Source organism: Pelodiscus sinensis, chromosome 20 (genome assembly GCF_052426305.1).
Source record: "Pelodiscus sinensis isolate ZL-2025 chromosome 20, ASM5242630v1, whole genome shotgun sequence".
Classification (NCBI taxonomy): domain Eukaryota; kingdom Metazoa; phylum Chordata; order Testudines; family Trionychidae; genus Pelodiscus; species Pelodiscus sinensis.
In genome coordinates, this window is record NC_143071.1 from 10232440 (window position 1) to 10252435 (window position 19996).

General features: G+C 44.8%; 2 protein-coding genes across 7 annotated transcripts in view; one reads left to right on the plus strand and one right to left on the minus strand.

Annotated features, from left to right (window-relative positions):
* PECAM1 (platelet and endothelial cell adhesion molecule 1) overlaps positions 1-2223 on the plus strand; it is a 74213-nt gene extending 71990 nt beyond the window's left edge. For all 6 annotated transcript variants that reach the window (XM_075903895.2, XM_075903897.2, XM_075903899.2 and 3 more), the window contains one exon: positions 427-2223. In XM_075903895.2, coding sequence (XP_075760010.2) covers positions 427-456 — 30 coding nt within the window. In that variant the 3' untranslated portion in view covers positions 457-2223. The remainder of the gene's footprint in view (positions 1-426) is intronic.
* Positions 1-19996, minus strand: part of MILR1 (mast cell immunoglobulin like receptor 1) — a 162449-nt gene that overhangs the window by 117765 nt on the left and 24688 nt on the right. The gene's annotated exons all lie outside the window — the stretch shown is intronic.

Consider the following 19996-nt stretch of genomic DNA (forward strand, 5'->3'; position numbering starts at 1 on the left):
TTATTTTGTTCTGGTGGGGAAAAAGTGGACTAATTAGCCTCACTCAGGACGTGTTGTACTTTCAGGTGTACATTTGTACTAATACAGAATGTACTATCCTGGAGACAAACGTCTGCAGCTCTCTTCCCACTTAGAGAACTGAAAATGTATCCACTTATTTATTAGTCAGACCTCCAATATAGATGTAAGTGCTTAACTATAGGAAAGCAGATTTGAATGTTAGCCTACATCTCTGATATCTTCATTTCCTCTCCATACAATGGAGATGTTTGACTATCCTTGAAGAAGAGGCATGATTATTGTTTAGCTGATTGTGTAGCTCTTGGAACAGTTGTTATATTTAATCTCTTTATGCAATTTCATTGATCCAAGAGTTTCTTTAACTTAGTCTTATAGTTTTTTCTTTCCCTCCCTCATTGCCAATAGAGAATAGAAGGTTCTCCAGATGCCACTTAAAAGCGTCTTTGGAAATATCATCTGCTGGGAGAAAAGAACAAGATGCAAGATGATGTGCCTGTTTCAAAAGCTCTTTGGCACTTATTTATGAACCTGCCAGCCTTCTCTCTTCAATGTTCATTTCCTCAGGGTGGACAATAGGGACATTCCTAAAACATGTAATTTTAAAAAATTACAAATAAAGATTTAAATGGGAAAGTACCTATGGAAACCAATGACACATGGCTGCCACATGATTAATTTCTCTCACTTAAAAGAGTTTTTTTTCTTCATCCTCCAATTCATCCTGCTCTGGAGAGTTAGGAGTGTAAATTGCAGCTGAGTAAGAGTATATTCTGAGCTCTTCTACAACTTAATAATGTACAGAGTTTCAGAACTTTACCAACTGCATACATCATTAGAGACACAAATATTCCCTGTTCTTTGTTAAATTGCTTCTTTTATCTAAATGTTTCAATGCTTGTTGAACTGGTTGGCATATTTATTCTCTCTCAAAAGAATGACTGCCCATCGCAGTCCAGATTAGACAAAATATAGATCACAGATGTTGGGTCCCAGGTCAACAGATTTGGGCTTGAAGCTAAACCCATAATCAAATCCCATCCACAAACTTTAATGAAGTTCAGAAGCTTATTTGGTTGTAACCTCAAACCTGTCCCTAACTTATCTCTACAGTATATCAGGTTTATTGTTGCAAAGAAAATACAAACTAACAAAAACTCCAAACTTAGGGGGTTTTTCAGACTGTAAAGTGGGTTCCAATCCTGCAGTCTGTTCCCGTGTATCACTGCAAATTCAATCATGGGATCAGGGGCATAGATAAGAAAGCTCTCATTTCAAATGGCAATTAGTATTTAAAATAATTAAACCAATGAGGATATAAGTCATTCTTACAGAGAATGGGGAGGGGATTCACATATATATGTATATTTACTGCTTGAAACTCTGTATTAAAAGCTCTGAAACAGAAAAGTTATATACCTCCTTTGAGAGCAAAGGGTTTGTTTGTTTGTTTTGCCCCCCACCAAACTTACACTCTTTAGTCTCTTACTGACTAATACCTTATTAATTTATTTTTCCCTAGGAAAAGGTTGTTTGTATCCTAAAACATTTAAACCTTTCACAAGGCTTGTTAGTTCATCTCTGTTGGCAAATATACATTCTAGCATCCCACCAACCTGCCCTCTCCCTTCACCAACCCCAAATGTTATTGCAGTGAATTTGGAAAAAGTATTTTAATAAAGAAATCTTTGAACTTAACTTTGCATCCTTGGATTTTTTTTTTAATTAGCAAATCACAAATGGCCGTGTGGAAGGGTTGTTATAAATGGCAAACTATGTGTGTGTGGGGGGGAGGGGGGAAGGTCTCTTCACACATCACATCACAGAACGCAGGGGAAAGCGTGAACTTTGCTCAAACTCTGTCATCTGTTGTAATGAAACAAATGAATCTGATTACATTATCCACACCCGCCATGCTGAATCCCTTTAAGAAGTATTGCGAGTTGCCCCTTATTTGCATCAGTGCAGCTCAAAATCACTTCAATCTACAGGCCCTCCAGAAATCTGTCCTACACTTCCTGGCATGGCTCCCAGAACTCATGGATTTTTGGAGATTTCAAAAGGAGAAGACCAGCGGGGCTGTTTCAGCTTGACTGTGTCCACACTGGTGCAAAGTATTTCAAACTGGAACAGTTTAGGCTGAACCAGTTCTTTACATTGCTGATAGATTCATTTACTTTATCTGGTTCTTAGAATGTCACAAAATAAATAAAACAGGTCCAACCCATTCCCTTCTCCTCCATGTCAGTGTAGATTCTCCCAGTTTGTCTAGCTAAGGCCATGTCTCCACTTGCCACACTGGAGATCAATCTTCTGGTGTTCCATTTAGCTGGTCTAATTAAGACCCACTAAATCAAACACCAAGGGTGGTTTCAGTTGACGCTGGTACTACTTGCAGTTGCAAGAAGTAAGGTAAGCCAATGGGAGTGTTTGCTCCCATCGGCCTCCCACTGTGAAGATGGTGCCAAGATCAGCTTAAGGAATGTTGACTCCAGCTATGTATTTTATGTCACTGGAGTTGCATATCTTGACTTAACCTGACCTTCCAGGTCTAGTATAGACCTTGCCTAAGAATGGAATGCAGCGCAGGGGACTATAAAGTACTAGGGAGAATTAGAGTTGTGGGAAAATCCTGAAGGAGGTGTTAGCCATGATAGGCCAAGCTGGCAAGGCAAGGGAAAGCAAGATGTAGCTTAAACACTTTGGCTACGTCTAGACTGGCATGATTTTCCGCAAATGCTTTTAATGGAAAAGTTTTTCCGTTAAAAGCATTTGCGGAAAAGAGCGTCTAGATTGGCACGGACGCTTTTCCGCAAAAGCACTTTTTGCGGAAAAGCGTCCGTGCCAATCTAGATGCGGTTTTGTGCAAGAGAGCCCCGATCGTCATTTTCACCATCAGGTCTGTTTTGCGCAAAATAGTTTTCAGCTGTCTACACTGGCCCTTTTGCACAAAAGCATTTCCGGAAAAGATCTTTTGACTGAACGGGAGCAGCATAGTATTTGCGGAAGAACACTGACAATCTTACATTAGATCGTCAGTGTTCTTGCGCCAATTCAAGCGGCCAGTGTAGACAGCTGGCAAGCTTTTCCGCAAAAGCACCTGCTTTTGCGGAAAAACTTGCCAGTCTAGATGCAGCCCTTCTGTGTATGGTGCATTATCCCCTCTAATAGCACTGAGACCACTTACAGAGAAAATAATGAGTCTGCTCTACAGCCTTAGCTGGCTTTTAGCTCATGGGCAGAGGCTCATGCACCTGGCTCCAGCAGTCCCAGGTTTGATTCTGCCTGCAGAGCACCAGGGTATGTTGGTGTTACAAAGGCTTGGCAAGGGCATTTGCTAGCTGATCTTGAGCTGAAGGGATGTACAAGGGGGAGACTTTACCTGCTGACCTCTCCGTGCTGCAGGGCTGAGAGCGAAGCCTCCCCATGGACCTGTCTGAAATGAATGGCTAATGGAACAGGGTGTCGGAGGAGGAATTCCCAGGAGTGCGCTGGTGAGGAGCTGGAAGGAGTGGCTGTCTGGCGCAAGACCTCTAGGCATGGTATGAGCTAGGCTGATGGACTCTCTGTTGTGAGATTTGAAGCCTACATGAAGGGGGAGTGAACAATGCACCATGTTTTGGGACTCCTATTACATGTTATTGGCACTATGTCTTGTAATGCTACTTTGCCTTAGGGCTGGTTTATTGATCCAAGAGAGCCTGTCTTGGAGCCCTTGAGAGAGGAATTGGGGGGGCAATGCTGGTGCTAAGGTGCCCACAGGCAAGGAGATGCTCCGGGATGACAGTAAATCCTTCATGTGACCTGTCTCAGCACTTTTTTCTGAGGGGGAGTGAACAAGTGTGTCACTGACATGCCAGGCAGCACATCAGTAAACTTCTCTGCTGCAGCCAAAGCTAACGTACCTGCCCAGTAAGCAAGGAACAGTCGTATGCAATGAGCTCAGTTTCCTGTTCTACAGAATGGGGCTTCAGATGCCAAATGAGCCTCATTTGTTAACCTGCTGCACTGAACGCTTGGGTAAGCTTCTGGTGTCTGTTGTTGAAACGATGCCCATTTTCAATTAAGACTCAAAACAATGGGCCATTCCAAATGAGTTTAGTTCTTCACATTTCTATTCTCTCTCCAAGTCTCTGCTTCAGCATATGTAAAACCAAGTGCACTGTAAGTATAGTCACCTTCAAAAAGCAGGGGAAAGGAGCTTTTAAAAGCCCCAGTTCCTCCCTCCCATCCTTTTACCACAGTAAGAAAGACTGGACAAAGCCATTTTGCATAAGACAGACTGGACATGTGGTTGCATGAGGTTTATCCAATGGTGTGAGAAGCAACAGATTAAATCACTTCATCAAACGGGCCCTATATGTTATTCCCAGGCGTGAGAGCTGGTGTTCCCACGTCTGAGAGGGAGTATAGATGGTGTCTCACCAATTTTATACGAGATGGTTTATTTTCTTGCATTCAGAGCAGGTTTGCTTGACTGCGGACTCAGGTTCACTTGCAGAAAATATACTAGCAACAGCAGCCAGTCCAAACAAAAATATTAGCCAGTTGTAGGAGATGTGTCCCCGAAATGACTGCCTTATTCTAGAAGGTGTTAGCCAGTGTGGTGAGAGAGACCAGGGTGTTTTCTCTATCCCAGGATAACATGGGGGTATTGTTCTCCCTGGGGCTACACAGAGACAGAGCAAGTAGAAAGGAACCCTGGATCCCCTTCATTTAAAGCACACAGGAGGGAGCTTGAATTGGTCATCATGACTGTGCCAACACCGATTCTTCAAAAAAGTGGAAAAAGCACAAAGCCAGTTCCTTGTTCTAAGTTAGAGACATCAGAAGCCAAGAAGCCTTCATAGGAAAAGCAGTGGCTAGGAAGAAGGCTGCCAGGAGGAATTTAATAATAATTTCAAAAGACAATGTAGCAGCTTTCAGAAGTTTGGTTTCTGGAATCAATCAGCACAGCACAGACAGAGGAGCAGGAATGATCAGCCATCACTACCTGGCTGTTTCAGCCTCTGAGGCTTGAGCCTGCAACATTTACTCACTCGATTTCCATAGTCGCTATGGCCCAATAGAGCTTTGAAGGAATGAAATTCTAAAGCTTAGGGTGCTGTGACTGTGAGGGCTCTGTTCATCATTGTGATCTGGCCCTTGCTAGTAGAAAGCAGATGCAGGGCAGATATAGTGGCATTATGGGAAATTCAGGATGACTTCACAGGTGAAGATGGCATTCCAGGGCAGGGCATGGGTAGAGGCTGGAAGAGGTCTGAGATGTAGCCAAGAAACTCTTATGCTCTGTCTATTCTGAATTCCTTACAAGCTCTATTGCTCCTCTAGAGCAGGGCCACAAGTTACAGCAGCCTTTGCAGGGTGATGAAGTGAGATGTCTGGAGACTTTGAAACCCTCTTGTTCCCCAGGACAGCTGCAGGACAGCTTCGTCCACTCTGCCTCGCCAATGTACAATTTTCAAGCACACATGGTTTATATATGCTGTGGGCTTAGGTTTTCCTTTCTGATAAAGACCTCATGAGGGGCATTCCTTTGACAAGCAAATGCTATATGAATCTCAGTGTTACCAGCCCAAGATTATCAGCAAATCTCATGTTATGTGATGCTTTTCATACAGCTCCAGCTTCTGCAGTCAAATGAGAAGAGAATCATTTAAAAAAAAATGACAACAGAAAATGGCTCCCAGTATTACAGAGAACAGCCTGGGAACATGACCCAGGTACATGTGAACAGCCCAGATACTAGATGTCAAATGAAAGTTACTCAGAACTTCTTTAAAAAAAATGTTTGTGGGGATATTTTTGTTTTGGTTGGTTGGGCTTGGGTTTTTATCTATCTATCTATCTATCTATCTATCTATCTATCTATCTATCTATCTATCTATCTATCTATCTATCTATCTATCTATCTATCTATCTATCTATCTCTCTATCTCTCTATCTCTCTATCTATCTATCTTTTGAAGCCTGAGTCTTGAATGACTGAGATTTCTTAGGCTTCATGTTGCTAAATGAATTTTTACTGAAATGTATTAGACTTACGGTATCTCCTTCAGTTGTTTAGGGATGACACAGAGTGATCGCTGTATGCTTGACATGAGGAACATATTGATATTTTTCTAAAGAATGAATTAACAATAATCCTGTGACTTGGGTAGATCATTTACCTGTGTTAGCAAGAGGGTACTTTTATCTCTGAACTCATCCTGTGTGGACCTCTCTGATGTTGCCAAATGAGGGAGGGGTGGCTTTGGCTTTATGGACCACTAGGAACTGGACCAAATTCAGTTCACAGAGATCAGCCATCTTATTGTTACAGTAAATTTCTTTGTTGAGCTTTAAAGTTCCATTTTATTTGTTTTTTCCTTACTCAGTCACAGTCTGGTGGTTGCAAGGAAAAGAGAAACCTACTAAATCCCTAACTTGCAAGGCACCCAGAAATCCTACTAGTCAGGCTGCTGCTGAATTCCTTTCTTTGTTCCTCATCCTTAAAAATCTATTCTGCTGCCTGGTTGGGATTGGGGGGGTAACTTTCCTTCCCACTCTGATCCCATTGCTACTAGCATGGGTCTGAATGGGATTCCAGAATAGGCACCCCCAAGTGATCACTGGCTTCGTGGGTACTAAAGTTCAGCCTTGTATTCAAATGTGCCCTAAGAAATGCTAGTCAATTACTTCTGCTGCTTATTCCTAACTGAAACCTAGTTAAAAGTCCAGTCTTTCCCCTTTTGAAATCAACAGCTGTTTTGTCATTGGCTTAAATGGAATCAAGTTTGGGTGCTACATGATTTCCAGAAAACACTCAGCCACATTAGGATTTTCCTGGAATATCTTGGCCTGGTGACCCACCTGGCTCGCGCTAAACTTTCCAAGAGAAATTGCAAAATTCAGATGACCCAGGAGAAATTTATTTATCTTCCCCTTCCTAAGTGCTTAATGATGTTTCCCTTATTATTTCTGAGATTGCCAGCTGTGCCTCATGGTGTTTAGCAATTTCATCCCTCACTGGCGCTGCCATAGCGGGGATGATTTTCTAGAGTTATTTGCAGATTTGAATAATTGATTGCATGTGATATGAAGTCACTGCTCATCAAGGGTCCTATTCGTCCCTGCATGGGGATAGCTGGGTAAAGGAGAACAGACTGAGTTGCAGCAGTGTGAGGGTTTTTTCCTCCCTTTGTAGAAGACACTGTAAATCCCCCAAGATTCTGAGCAGGTTTTCCCAGCTGTGAAATGAAGCCAACAGAGGTCTATCCACCAGGGAGTCTGTAAAGCTTAAGTAATGGCAACATTTTCAAAAGCCACTTTTGAGCCTTGGGTGCTGCATCTGAGACACCATCTAATTTGTGATGGTACAGAGGGGGCACTATTTGAGCTAAAGTCAACGGGAGCCGTGGTTGCTCAGAAGCAGTGAAAATCATGCTCTTCGGTGTCTCCAAATGAGCACCTAAAAATGGTGGCAGTGAAAAGCAGAGCCCAGTAATGAATATTTCCCCTTATACTTTTTGAAGTGTTTTGAGATCATGGAATGGAGGATGCCATGAAATGCAAAGTGTTCGTCTTTCTTGCAAAGCAACTGGGTGGCCTGACTCAGTCATCCAATGCCTGCAAGAAGGTTAGATGGCAAAACTTTTGTAAATACAACTTTTCTGGATTTTGTGATACATCGTGGTGAGGAAGCTTAGCCTCAGAAATAGTCATCTGGGATTTATGTCCTAGTTAGAGCTGTCTGCAAATGCCCCGAGGGCTTGGAATACTCCCTGGAAATGTTCTTGTTGGGCAAATCTCACTTTCCCATAGAAATTTTAAAAATGTAAGAAAGCAATTTCCCCCCAACTTTCCTATTATTCTCAACTTTTTTTCACTTGGGAAAGCATTTAAAAAGAGCGACAACTTTTAAATGTAACTTTCACTATGAAGTGTTGCACTTAATTCACATTTAAGGATTATGTGCTTTCTCTCTGAAAGTAACATTTTCAACCCTTTGTTCCTGTTTTCCAGCTGGTAAAAGCTAGAAAACTCAAAATGGGGGACAGGAAGTGACAACTTTTAAAATGTATATGTTAGGAAACTGAAAAATTCCAGGCTTTTTCCTGAACATTTTTTATTTCAAAAAAAGTCACAGGATTTCCTCCAAATAGTTCATATTTTTCAGAAAATGAATAATTCGGTAGAAAAATATTTTTTCTGGGGAAAAAATGTTTTTGACAAACCCCTTTTTTCTGACCAATCATTCTCCCACCCCCGTCCCCCCCTGATCTCACTTCCATCCTGATAGCAAATGGCTGGAAACGTTTTGATACCACTAATATTTTGGTACTCCTAGACAGTCTAGGGTAGATCTTCAGGGGACCTTCTGGCTGGGAGGTTGGTTGGAGAAGTGGGCTGAGGGTGGAGGAGCATCTGGGTGGGAAGTAGAGTGCAGGAGTGGGGGGTCTGGGCATGAAGGGGCACTTACCTGACTCCATGCACCCCACTGCTCTCAGGCACCACCCCACACTGCTCCCATTGGCCACAATTCTAGCCAATGGGAGCAGCAGAAAAAGCCTCCAGGCAAGTGACTTCCTGCATTGCCATTCTTGCAGCCAGGGAGAGGGGAAGTGGCAGTGCATGAAGCCGCTTCCTTCCCCTGCAAAAAGATCCAGCCCATGCGGCTTGGGCCCCGCCCTACAACAGCAAGCCCCGAGCCTATAGCTCACCTGCAAGATGGCCACAGACCACACTTTGAGGTAGGGATGTTAAATATTGGTTAATTGAATAGTCAACTAACCTCATGAATTCTTATCGGTTAGTGGACTATTCTACAGTCCCTGGGGGTGGGCCAGCAGCCAATGCACTCTGGCCTCTCTCCCGAGAAGACCCCTGCCACTCCGCGCTGCTGCTACTGTACCAAAGACAGCAGCGCGGGGGGCCGGGTGGGAGCTGGTCCACGAGAGGAGTCAGTTTAAAAACCAGCTTCCCGTGCAGACCTACTGCCTGTCGCCCTGTGCTGCTGCCTGTGATAAAGGGGCAACGACATGGGATGGCAGCAGCCCCTGTCTAGGGTGGTCTGAGCTCCCGGACCCAACGTGAGCCAGAACTGAGCTGGGCTGCCTGCCCGCCCGGCTCCTAATATGCTTTAAATGCAGAGCCGCAGCAGGGGTAGGTCTTGGACCCATTGCAAACCAGGACTGAGCCAGGCTGCTGGCCAGCCTGCTAAAAAATGTACTGGCAAGTGTGTGTGTGGGGGGGGGAGGGAATGCGTGTAGTCTATAGCATTAATTGATAAGCTTTTGCTTATCGGTTAATCAACTACACTTTTACATCCCTGCTTTGAGAACCACTGCATTATCCTGGGGGGCACAGTTACTGATTTTTTTAAATGCTCCAAGCTACCTTTGTGTTATTTTGTAATATATACAGTAACCCACTGTTTTTAATAGTCACTCGCACCCACTATATCTAAGTCTTGGTTCCAAAAGGGGGCCCCAACCCATGCTCAGTGGCTTGCTTAACCTGTTTTCTCATTGTGATGGATAGGAGGCATGCTGGCCAGCACCCGGTGACTAAGGGGTTAAACTCAGGTAGCTAGCAACGGTGTTGGCAGGTGTCCAGAAGAACCAATGGGAAAACAGTGCTGAAATTTGAATTGTATTTAGAATTGTACCTGGCTTGCTCTCTCTGTGCGATTCTAAGTTAAGGGGTAGAGGGAGCAGATGCAGTAATCAGACTTACCATGCCCATAAGAAATATTGGACATGGGTGTGAACTGGACCTTGAAGTACAAATCAGCACAAATCATGAGTAGAGGGAAAACGTGTATCTAGTCGCAACCAGGTATTTTTCTGTATTTTGTTATTTGGTTTAAAATTCTCTGTGTGAATCCATGCCTTCCCTCCCCCATTCACTACCTAAGACTTGTTCCCAGAGATTTCCTCTGTGTTTTAATTTGTTTTGCATAGTTGCTCTATAACACCTAACAACCAAGCACGCTTTATCAAGTATATCTTTTGTTTTATTAATAAAAATCGCCTTTTTTAAGGCCATGATTTGATTCTTGTGTCCTGGAAAGTAACAGGAGGTCTGGGTGTATGTCTGCCTGCCTAAGACTGAGCGGTCCGCTACTAGAGACTGCAGCTTGTTTTTCTCTCTTCAAGCTCTCTTGGGGCAAAAGAGCTTGGGGATACCCCTGGGGAAGGAATTCAAGTGTTCCCTCCTCTTTGTTTTTTCAGGGTTAAATCACTTCATGGTGGCAGCTTTTGTTTTTTTCTCAGAGCCGGTGCATCAGTGACTGTGGGGAGTTTTTAAAAGCAGAGCCTAAAGAGGCAAGATATTTAAGTTCTCTTGTGGGCCCTACCTCCTGCATTCAGAGTGCCAGAGTGGGGAACAGCCCTGATACTTGTATTGCTGGTATTTTTATTATTCTTCACACTGTCTTGGGGCACTGCAGATACTTCAAGGATGAGACAGGAGAGGAGGCAAAGCAGGAGACCTTGAAACAAACACTTTCTTCTCCCTGCTAATTATTAACACTCCACTATCAGCACACTATTTTTAGTTTATTTTTTGTGCAAAGCAGTTACTGCTCCATTGTCTATTTCATGCTGGAGTTAAGCTGATGGTGCCTCCAGAAAGCATCTGTTAGTACCATGCGATTTGTTGGAACGCTGAACGTTAGTTTATTATTTTTTTTATTGTTTTCCTCTTATTGTGCTTTCAGTGCAATGTTTCTTGAAGCAGCTTATGAAATAGAAAAATTCAAGCGGTCCCGGTGTGATGCTTTAAACAGCTTCATGGGTGGGTTGGGGAGATAGGCTACGTGTAAACCTTACCATAAGGGATGTTCTTTGTAGATATGCATAGCTAATACTCTGTACAGGATAAGGAGTGAGCCCTCTGTTATTGAAATGTTATGGTGAACATGACACTTATCTGTATAAACACAAGTTGACATAACTGATGAAGGCTTTTTCCTTTAAAAAAGCTTTTGAGGCGTTTTTGTACTGTAGCAGAGCGTGCTTTTGCTCCTATTTTCTTGCTCTGCAGAAATGCAGACTTCACTGATGGGGGCATTCACAGCAGTGTTCCCTGTAAGCTGTGCTTTCGTGCAGCCGATCAAGAGAGATTCAAAGGCCGCCCAGCCGATTAGCAGAGCACTCACAGGCTTTGTGTTTCTATTAGTGGTGCATATTCACACATGCCTCAGTGCACATAAAATGTATTCTGCACATGCATGGAAAAGAGGAGAGGGAACATTGATTCATAGTGCCGCTTATTTGAGTTCCCTCCACCAATGCCACTACAGTCCCCATATAGACATCTATTTACAATATCTTCTGGGTTTTCAGTCCTTTCGTGAGGACCAGATATTTACAGTATCTTCTGGGTCTTCCTTAGGGCCTTTAGGATTCTTGCTCCAACTAGCCCCATTCCTCCCTCTCCCATTCACTTCCTGCCTGTGTCTCTTTAGCCTTCTGAGCTGATGGGCTAATTATCTCACCTTGCCCCCTCAGCCTGATTTCTAATTGCCCAGTCAGCTTTCTCCAGGGGAGCTAGAGATCAGAGTGCAAGCTCACCTGTTCCTTCCCTCCGTTCTGTCACAGATGCCCATGACAACTACGTTGTGTACAGGACACACTCCTAATAACAAAACAAATAAAAGCAGGTCCATGTGCAAACACAGAGGAGGTGTTTGTCATTTAAATGATTCACCTTGGTGAATGCGACCTCTCTATGGATACAAAGGAATTTTGGATAACCTAGTTTCAGGCAACTGAGTGTCCCTATCTATTTTGTAACTTGTATACAGACTTATAGTGTAAAATGAATAGCACCGTTTTGCAATTTGGCCTAGAATCTACTTAAAATTAGACCATTTTCATATTTACAATAAATGGCCTGACAGTACAGATCTTCAGTGCATGCCTCAAAGATCATGGTACCAACTATTTTGGTAATAACCTCTCTCCCCAAAACAACGTTGAACCTCTCACTACAGTTTCTCTCCCTGTAGACTTCTGGGCATGCAAACATGAGGCCGATGGACCCATTCAATGCACAGGCATTGAATTTAGCCTGTTTGTTATCGGCCCCCACAATGTTATGTTACTGCCTGGCTGGAGTTTTCCATTTAAAAGTGCTCCCTGTGGCCCCTGAGTTATTCGAGTGCTAATCCAGTGCTGACCTCTGGTGGCCAAAGAATTTACAGGTCATTTCCTAAACAGATGGAATGCTCGGTCGATCCCGTGCTTTCCAGTTTTCTTGAAGCAACAGCTGCCCCATTTCTAAACAGACTCTAATTTTTCAGCATATGCTCCTATAGATGGAAATAAGATGGAAATGTTTTTACAAGGAAGAGTAACCATTGGAACAATGTACTAAGGGCTGGGGTGCATTGTCTATTACTGACCATTTTTAAAATCAAGGGAGGATTTTTTCTGGAAGATCTGCTCTAGGAATTATTTTGGCTTGTGCTATACAGGAACTCAGACTAGAGGATCAGTGGTCCCTTCTAGCCTGGGAAAACATGAATCTAAATTCAATATTCTACCCCAGGGGTTCCCAAACTTTTTGACACGGGGACCAGTAAATCCATTTACGAGCTTTTGGAGGACCAGTAACATTCATTTGCATATTTTCATATTCATTAAGCAAATGATGAATATTCAAATAAGTTGTTTCTGGTCCTTCCAAAGCCCCCAGTGCCAGCATTAGCAAAGCTTTTGATATAGTCACCCACAATATTCTTGCCAGCAAGTTAAGGGAATATGGATTGGATAAATGGACTGTAAGATGGTTTCCCAAACTTTTTACTTTAGTTGGAACCCGGTTTTTTTAGTACTGTTTTTTGCAGCCCAAAACTATAAACACATATACAAAAAAGAATGAAAAATGAATAAATTTTCAGTTTTCACCCGGCTACATCCTCCACCCAGCCTGGGCCAGGGCTTGGGGGACCCGGCGCCGCATGGGCACTGCAGAAGGCGGGAGCAGGAGCAGACTGGGGGTAGGGTAGCTGTCTAGGAGGGATGGTGCAAGGAGGGGTAGGGTTGCCAGGTGTCCGGTTTTGTACCAGACAATCTGGTATTTGAGGGTTTTGTCTGAGAAACAAATTGAGAAATGACCAGACATATGAAATGCCTGGTATTTTCTAATTAGGTAAGTTTTATTATAATTAGGTATATCAGTCCTTAGCTGCGAACTGCCTGGATAGTAGATGTGCTCTCACTGCCTGAGTGTGTCTACCTGCCAGGCAGTTCGCAACAACTCAAGGGAGGGTATGTTGGGGGAGGGGGAGCAAAATGGAATCCTTGGCCAGACTCACTCCTCTGCCAGGGTCTGCAGGGTCTGCATGTGCCCAGGTCAGTCCCGCTCTCCCCCTCCCCCTCCCGAACTCCCAGTCAAACCCTGCTGCCGCCTTCCAGCCCTGCTTCCAGCGGCCAGTTCCCCCCCCACCCCCCCCCATCCCCCCCGCCCCCCCCCAACCAGCCCAGCTGCCCCCTGTCCAGTCCTGCTTCCCGCAGCTGGTTCTCCCGTCCTCTTCCTCCTGTTCTCCCCTGGCCAGCCCCCCCGCCCCCCGTCCAGCCCTGGTTCCGCCACCTGCCCTCCCCGATTTCTGCTGGACAGCCCCATTACCTCCAACCCTGCTTCTGCCACCTGCCCCCCCATCTCCGTGGGACAGCCCCGCTACCCCCAACCTTGCTTCCCTCCCCCGTCAGCCCCATCCCCATCTCTGCAGGACAGTCCCGCTGCCCCCAACCCTACTGCCGCCCGCTCGCCCCCTCCTCCGTCTGTCTCCATGGTACAGCCCCGTTGCCTCCAACCCTGCTTCTGCCACCTGCCCGGATCTCCATGGGACAGCGCTGCTGCCTCCAACCCTGCTTCTGCCGCCCGCCGCCCACCCACCTGGATCTCCACAGGACAGCCCTGCTACCCCTAACCCTGATCTTCACAGGCCACCCACCCACCCACCCTGACAGTTAGGAAGTTTTTCCCTAATGTCCAACCTAAACCTCCCTTGCTTCTTGTCCTATCCTCAGAGGCCAAGGAGAACAATTTTTCTCCCTCCTCCTTGTGACTCCCTTTTAGATTCCTGAAAACTGCTATCATGTCCCCTCTCAGTCTTTTCCTTTCCAAACTAAACAAGCCCAGTTCTTTCAGTCTTCCTTCAGAGATCATGTTCTCTAGGCCTTTAATCATTCTTGTTGCTCTTCTCTGGACCTTCTCCAGTTTCTCCACATCTTTCTTGAAATGTGGTGCCCAGAACGGGACACGACTCCAACTGAGGCCTGATCAGCCCAGAGTAGAGCGGAAGAAGGACTTCTCATGTCTTGCTCACAACACTCCTGTTAATGCAGTGTTAATGCACTCCTGTTGTTGTGTATGATCAGCACGTATCTCACTTCACCTGCCCTTGCTTTACGTGTGTGTTACACTTGTAACACTGGTAGGAAAAAACATGGACAGAAAGCAGTGAAATCTGGCAACCCTGTGCTTGGCAACAGTGAACAAAATGTCTGGAGGGCCACACTTGGATCCTTGATGGGCCGCAAGTTGCCCACCAGTGCAATACATAGAGCATATCACTCTTACTTCTCCATTACTGCTGGTGGGGGCATTGCCTTCAGAATGAGGCACCCAGCCAGCACACTCCAGCTGCCTACCGAGGGAGAGCGCGCTCAATACAACTTAAAAACATGTGGGAGGCAGAGGGCCCTAGGTGGATGGGAAGCGTGGGGAGCATGCAGGGGCTAGGGTAATGGGAGGTGGGGAGCCCGCAGGGGCCAGGGACAATGGGGGGTGCACATGTGGGGCAGGGGCAATGGGGGCTGGGCACCAAAATAAAGTTTGCCCAGAGCTCCATTTTCCCCAAGGAGAGCCCCACAGTGCACTTTTTGTCCATGCTCATTCTCAGGTTAACTGCTTGTACCATGAGCTCTGCTCCTTGCAGGTTCTTAATCTGGGATCCATCACCAGGTTTTGCTGTATTATTGCCCCCTGGATTGCTTGGAAACGGGGAGTACTTTAGGAAAAACTGGCTACAGATATTGTAAAGCAAAGTGTATGTACAAAAAAGGAACAAATAGAGGTGTAGAAAAACGTTAAGTGGTAAAATAAATTAAGTTAATCAGGAATCAGACTGATGGCTGTCCAGCCTCGGCAGTGTATGTTTAAAAATGCAAGCTGCTTTTTTGTTTGGAATGTCAATGCCTTCTGGAATTTTCCTGGTGGAAAAAGAAAGGGCTTTGCTTTCACAGTTATCTGGAAAATAATGTGCAGACTGTCATGTATACATTAAAGAACCAAAAAAGAATGACTTGTATTGTCTATTTCTTATTTGAAGTGCACCAGTCTGAAATCAAAGGGAGCTTATAAAGAATAGCCCAGACAATCTAGCATCATCAGAATGTGGCTTTCATTGAAAGTTGAATTTAAAATCAGAATGGATATTTATACAGGTAATTTGTTTTCTCAGCATACTGTGCAGGAAGATTGAGAGAGCTTTCCCAATAGAGGGAATGGAATTATTCAGTGCAGAATTGCAGTTTCATCCAGGAAAGAAGCTGCAATAATAGAGACACGAACAGCACAAACTTCAGCTGAAATCAGCAAAAGTCTGAGTCCTTCTCTTGAGAGGTAAAACAGAAACATACAGATGTCAATAAAAGATTCTTCTATACACTGAGCCAGGGAGAATCTTTTCAATCTATGGTGTCCATGAATTGGAATAGAGGACCATAAGATTCCGGGACCTTTAATCTACAGACTATTGATACTATAAAGCATGGTATTTGTCAATGGGAACTAACGTAATCAAAAGTGATATTATCTAATCTGTCACCTAGATGGCAATATCCAAGAGATTTATGGTTTGCAGAGTAAGCACAAATGTAGCTATCCTCCTTCCACAAAGCAGTTACTGATCCTGCAAGCAAAGTGCTAGCTTTTAAGTCTTTTGCATTGGCTGGCCACATATTCATTTTAAAAAAAATATCCACAGCACCAAGTTGACACGGGAGCGGGGCTTGGGGAATACAAGTTCACATTTGAAATCAATGAGGTTGGGCTACAAGTGGAAGAAAGGTGAAGTGGATAGTAATCAATGTAAATCAGAAGCTAAGAATTTCTGGGGAAAATATGATGAAGCATGTGATATCCTCCAGAAATATTAGTAGAATGAAAGGAGTATGGTGATACAATAGCTTCTAAAGTTAGAGATTGTTAAATGAGCAGGTCTAGATAACTTGCATCCAAGAGTTGTACAAGAGCTGGCTGAGGAGATCTTTGGGCAGTGTGTGTTGATTTCAATATGTCCTGGAATGCTGTGACTGTTCCAGAAGACTGGAAGAAAGCTATTGTTGTGTCAACATTTAAGAAGGACAAATACTATGACCTAGGAAACTATAGGCCTGTCTATCAGTGTTAGCAAGAGAATGGAGTGGCTATTACAGTGCACAATTAGTAAAGAATTAAAGGAGGGAAATGTAATGAATGCCAAGCAACATGGGATTATGGAAAATAGATCGTCAGACTATATTGATACCTTTTTGGGGAGGTTGCAAGTTTGATTTATAAAGGAAACAGCATCGATGTAATACACTTAGACTTTTGTCAGATTAAAAGCTGAAGAACTGATAGTGTTCTGAGCTCAGAGCGTGTGACTGGTGAGCAGGTGTGGTGTAGTGGGGATGCTGTCTGCTCTGTATCCCGGGGTCCCCCTGCGCTGTGATGTGTGGTTCCCACATGTGGCGATGTAGTGTCAGTACCTTGCTGGTTGCTGTGCTTGGGTTGTGGGCTGTGAATGACCCCTGCTGGCCTTTGCCTGTGAGCACTGCCACAGGGTTCGAGGGAAGGAGCACGTAAACCCAAACCCCACCGTGGGCCACAAACAAATAGGTGCATGAGCCTATGGGCCATGTGTTGAGTGGCCCTGGTCTACAGGGTAAAAGTGTCCTTCTTAAACAATCAATCTGTTCACAGCATGGGTGGCCTCAAAGCTGCATGGGAGGGGTGTTGTGTAAGTGTGGGACATTCCTTAACTAGCTGAAGTCACGGCCCCGTCCCACCGGGGCCAAAACTGCTCATCTGCTACACACTGCACTTCACCTGCTGCTGGGGCTGCTGAAGAGAGGAGCCTGTAGTTTTGTGCTCCTGTGTCTATTCTGGACGTTACGGTCTCTCCTGGAGGATGGAGGAGTTTGGAGTCTGATGAGGCTTCACTATCGTGGAAAGAGGAAAATTGTGCATCTGCTTTGCATTGTGTCTTCACAGCTGTACATAGGCATGCGCAGGGGTACGCGGGCGGCACGTTCACCCCCAAGGACGGAGTGCTGGCAGTCTGCAGCCTTCCCTCCCTGCTTCACTCACTCACCAGCGGGGAAGATGCAGGACGTTTGGTGCCCACCTTGCTGCTCTGGAGAGTGCTGGGAAAGGATGGGTGGGTAAGGGTGGAGCTAGGGCAGGGCAGGAAGAGGCAGGGCCAGTGCTCTCCCATCTTTCCCTGCCACGTATCACCGCTGCAGCTGTAAATTACTGTGCAAGGGGCAAGTTCGGGGAAAATCAGGCTCCAGGGCTGGAATACTCCTGATGGCTTAGCACATGCATCCAGGGCCAGTTTTTCAAACGTGTGCAGTAAGTGCTGAGAATTTTGGACAACCAGGTGTTGTCACAACGGGAGCCGATGGGCTCTAAATGCTCTAGAAAATTTGGCTGTGGTTGTTGGCAGTGCTCCCTGTATGCTGTGCTCTTGTGCGGCCGCTCAGGAGAGGTTCAGATACCACCCAGCTGATTAACAAAGCACCTACCGGTGTTCCTACAGGTGTTGCAAAGTCGCACATGCCTTGATGCACATAAAGATATTTATTCCACATGTGGATGGAAAAAATCCACAGATGGGGGGAAAAGATTAGAGGGAACACTGGTTGTGTGTGGTGAGTAGTTTAAAATGTGGCCATCAGCTCTTTAGAAAAGTTGGCCCCATGTCTGGATGTCAGACCTTTGGGAAACAGGTGGGACAAGAAACGAGTGAGGAATAAGCCAGCTCATTCACTGAAATCACTGGGGCTTGTTCTTTGCTCTTGGAAGATGGTGTGGTCCACACAAGCTAAGATATTGACTGGCTCAGCCCAAAAATTTTAGAACCTTATGTCCCCCCTAGTTAAATTTACTGTAGAGACCCTCCCTTAGGGAACTGAAGGAGTCCTGCTGTTGTAATAAAAACCCAGGTGCACATCAGGGTTAGTCAAATAACGGGCTATGCTGACAATTTTTTACAGACACGTTTTAATTATATTTTCCTCCGTTGAAGCTGATTTTTCTCCCAGTGCCTTTATTCCCTTTTTTACTGTTATGGGATAATTCATATAATCCTACATGTCTGTCTTATGCTGTAGATGGCTGTGCATAGCAGACTTCATTAATGTCCTCTCCAAGGAAAAGAGTATAATTTATGCTTTTTAATTACAGATTACCAGGATTACGGTATATTTTTTCAACTCACCAACATTAACAGCATAATACTAGGCTTAACTAAATTGCTGCCTTTTTCTCCTTTATAGTAGATCAAGTATTAATGGTTATTATTCATGACACACTAATTGGCATGCTGACTCTGTCTGAGAAAGGTCATGTCTATATTTTCCCCTACCACATAGAAACCATGGGTTTGGCTGTGTTCTCACCTATGCCAGTGTAAAACCACAGGGTCAATGTAACAAGGTTGGGTTGTCCCCTTCAGGGTTATAGGGCCTGTTATAATCCATTTAAACTAATACATAAACTAAAGGTGATAAAATAACCGAGTCACTTGAAATAGTGTTAAACAAGATTTGGGATTAGGTATACAGAGATTTTAGCCTGCTCCGTTCCATGGCAAATATAGCATTAAAATAATTTTAATCTTTTATTAAAGATAAAGAAAAGGAAAATTGGTAAAATCATCTTAAATGTGAAGTAGTAAATAATGCTTTTGTTTTTAACAATGTCCCTTGTTCCTTTTCTCTTTAGCTGAAGTAAGTTTTTAGATTAAAAAAAACAAAACAATCACCCTTGTTTGACAGTTTCTTAGATGGTACCAAGATGGTAATAAACTGTCCTTTTGGGAAAAAGAGCAGTTAGTTGAGATGGGCTAGAGCGATTGTTGTAAATGTCCAATATCATCTCATCCTAGGTGGTGGTTGGGATTCAGCAGGAGCCACAGAGCCAGTAATGGTGGCAAAGTCATATGGGTCGCTCTATCTGGCCTGGTCTCTTCAGGACAACTCTCGGAATTAGAATGATGAAGGTTCATTGTCCCAGGAGATGAAGAGGGTAGCAGCCATGATGGTAAAGCTGGTTCCATTGACCAATTTTTCTCTTCAAAGTCATAAGAACATAATAAGTCATAAGAACATAAAGGAGTAGTAGGTGGAATAGCCCTTTTCCTCATTTTGTACAGGTTGGACCTCCTTGGTCCTGAATGAGAGAATTTACCAGATCAGGGAAGTTCTCCTGCCACCGGCTCCCTGCCTCGCCACCCCCTCTCCTCCCTGGCTGGGCTGCTTGCCCAATTGCTGCTGACTCCCTGGGAAGCAGAGGGTTTGAATCCTGCCCCAGGGCTGCTGCCCCACACATCCAGGGGCAGCCATGGGGCTCCAGCCCCGGCCCTGCGCTCCAACGGGTTGCTCCAGGGATCCAGCCCTGTGCTGCTGCGGGGCTTAACCCCAGCCCCACACTCCTGGCGGCTGCCGTGGGGCTCCAGTCCAGCACCGATCTGTGCTGCCGAGGGTCTCCTGCATGTCCCTGCGCTGCTGTAGGCTCCCACGGGCTTCTGGAGGCTGCCACAGAGCTCTGGCCCCAGTCTCACGCTGCCCTTATCCTGTGGTGCCAGACGATGGATACTACTAGACCAGAGAGAACGGGGTTTTTGGAGGTACAACCTGTAGGTCTAGTTTTTGGCTCACCAATTTTACTTCACCGATTCTCTTTTCTTATTTACCAGGAATGATCTTTAACACAA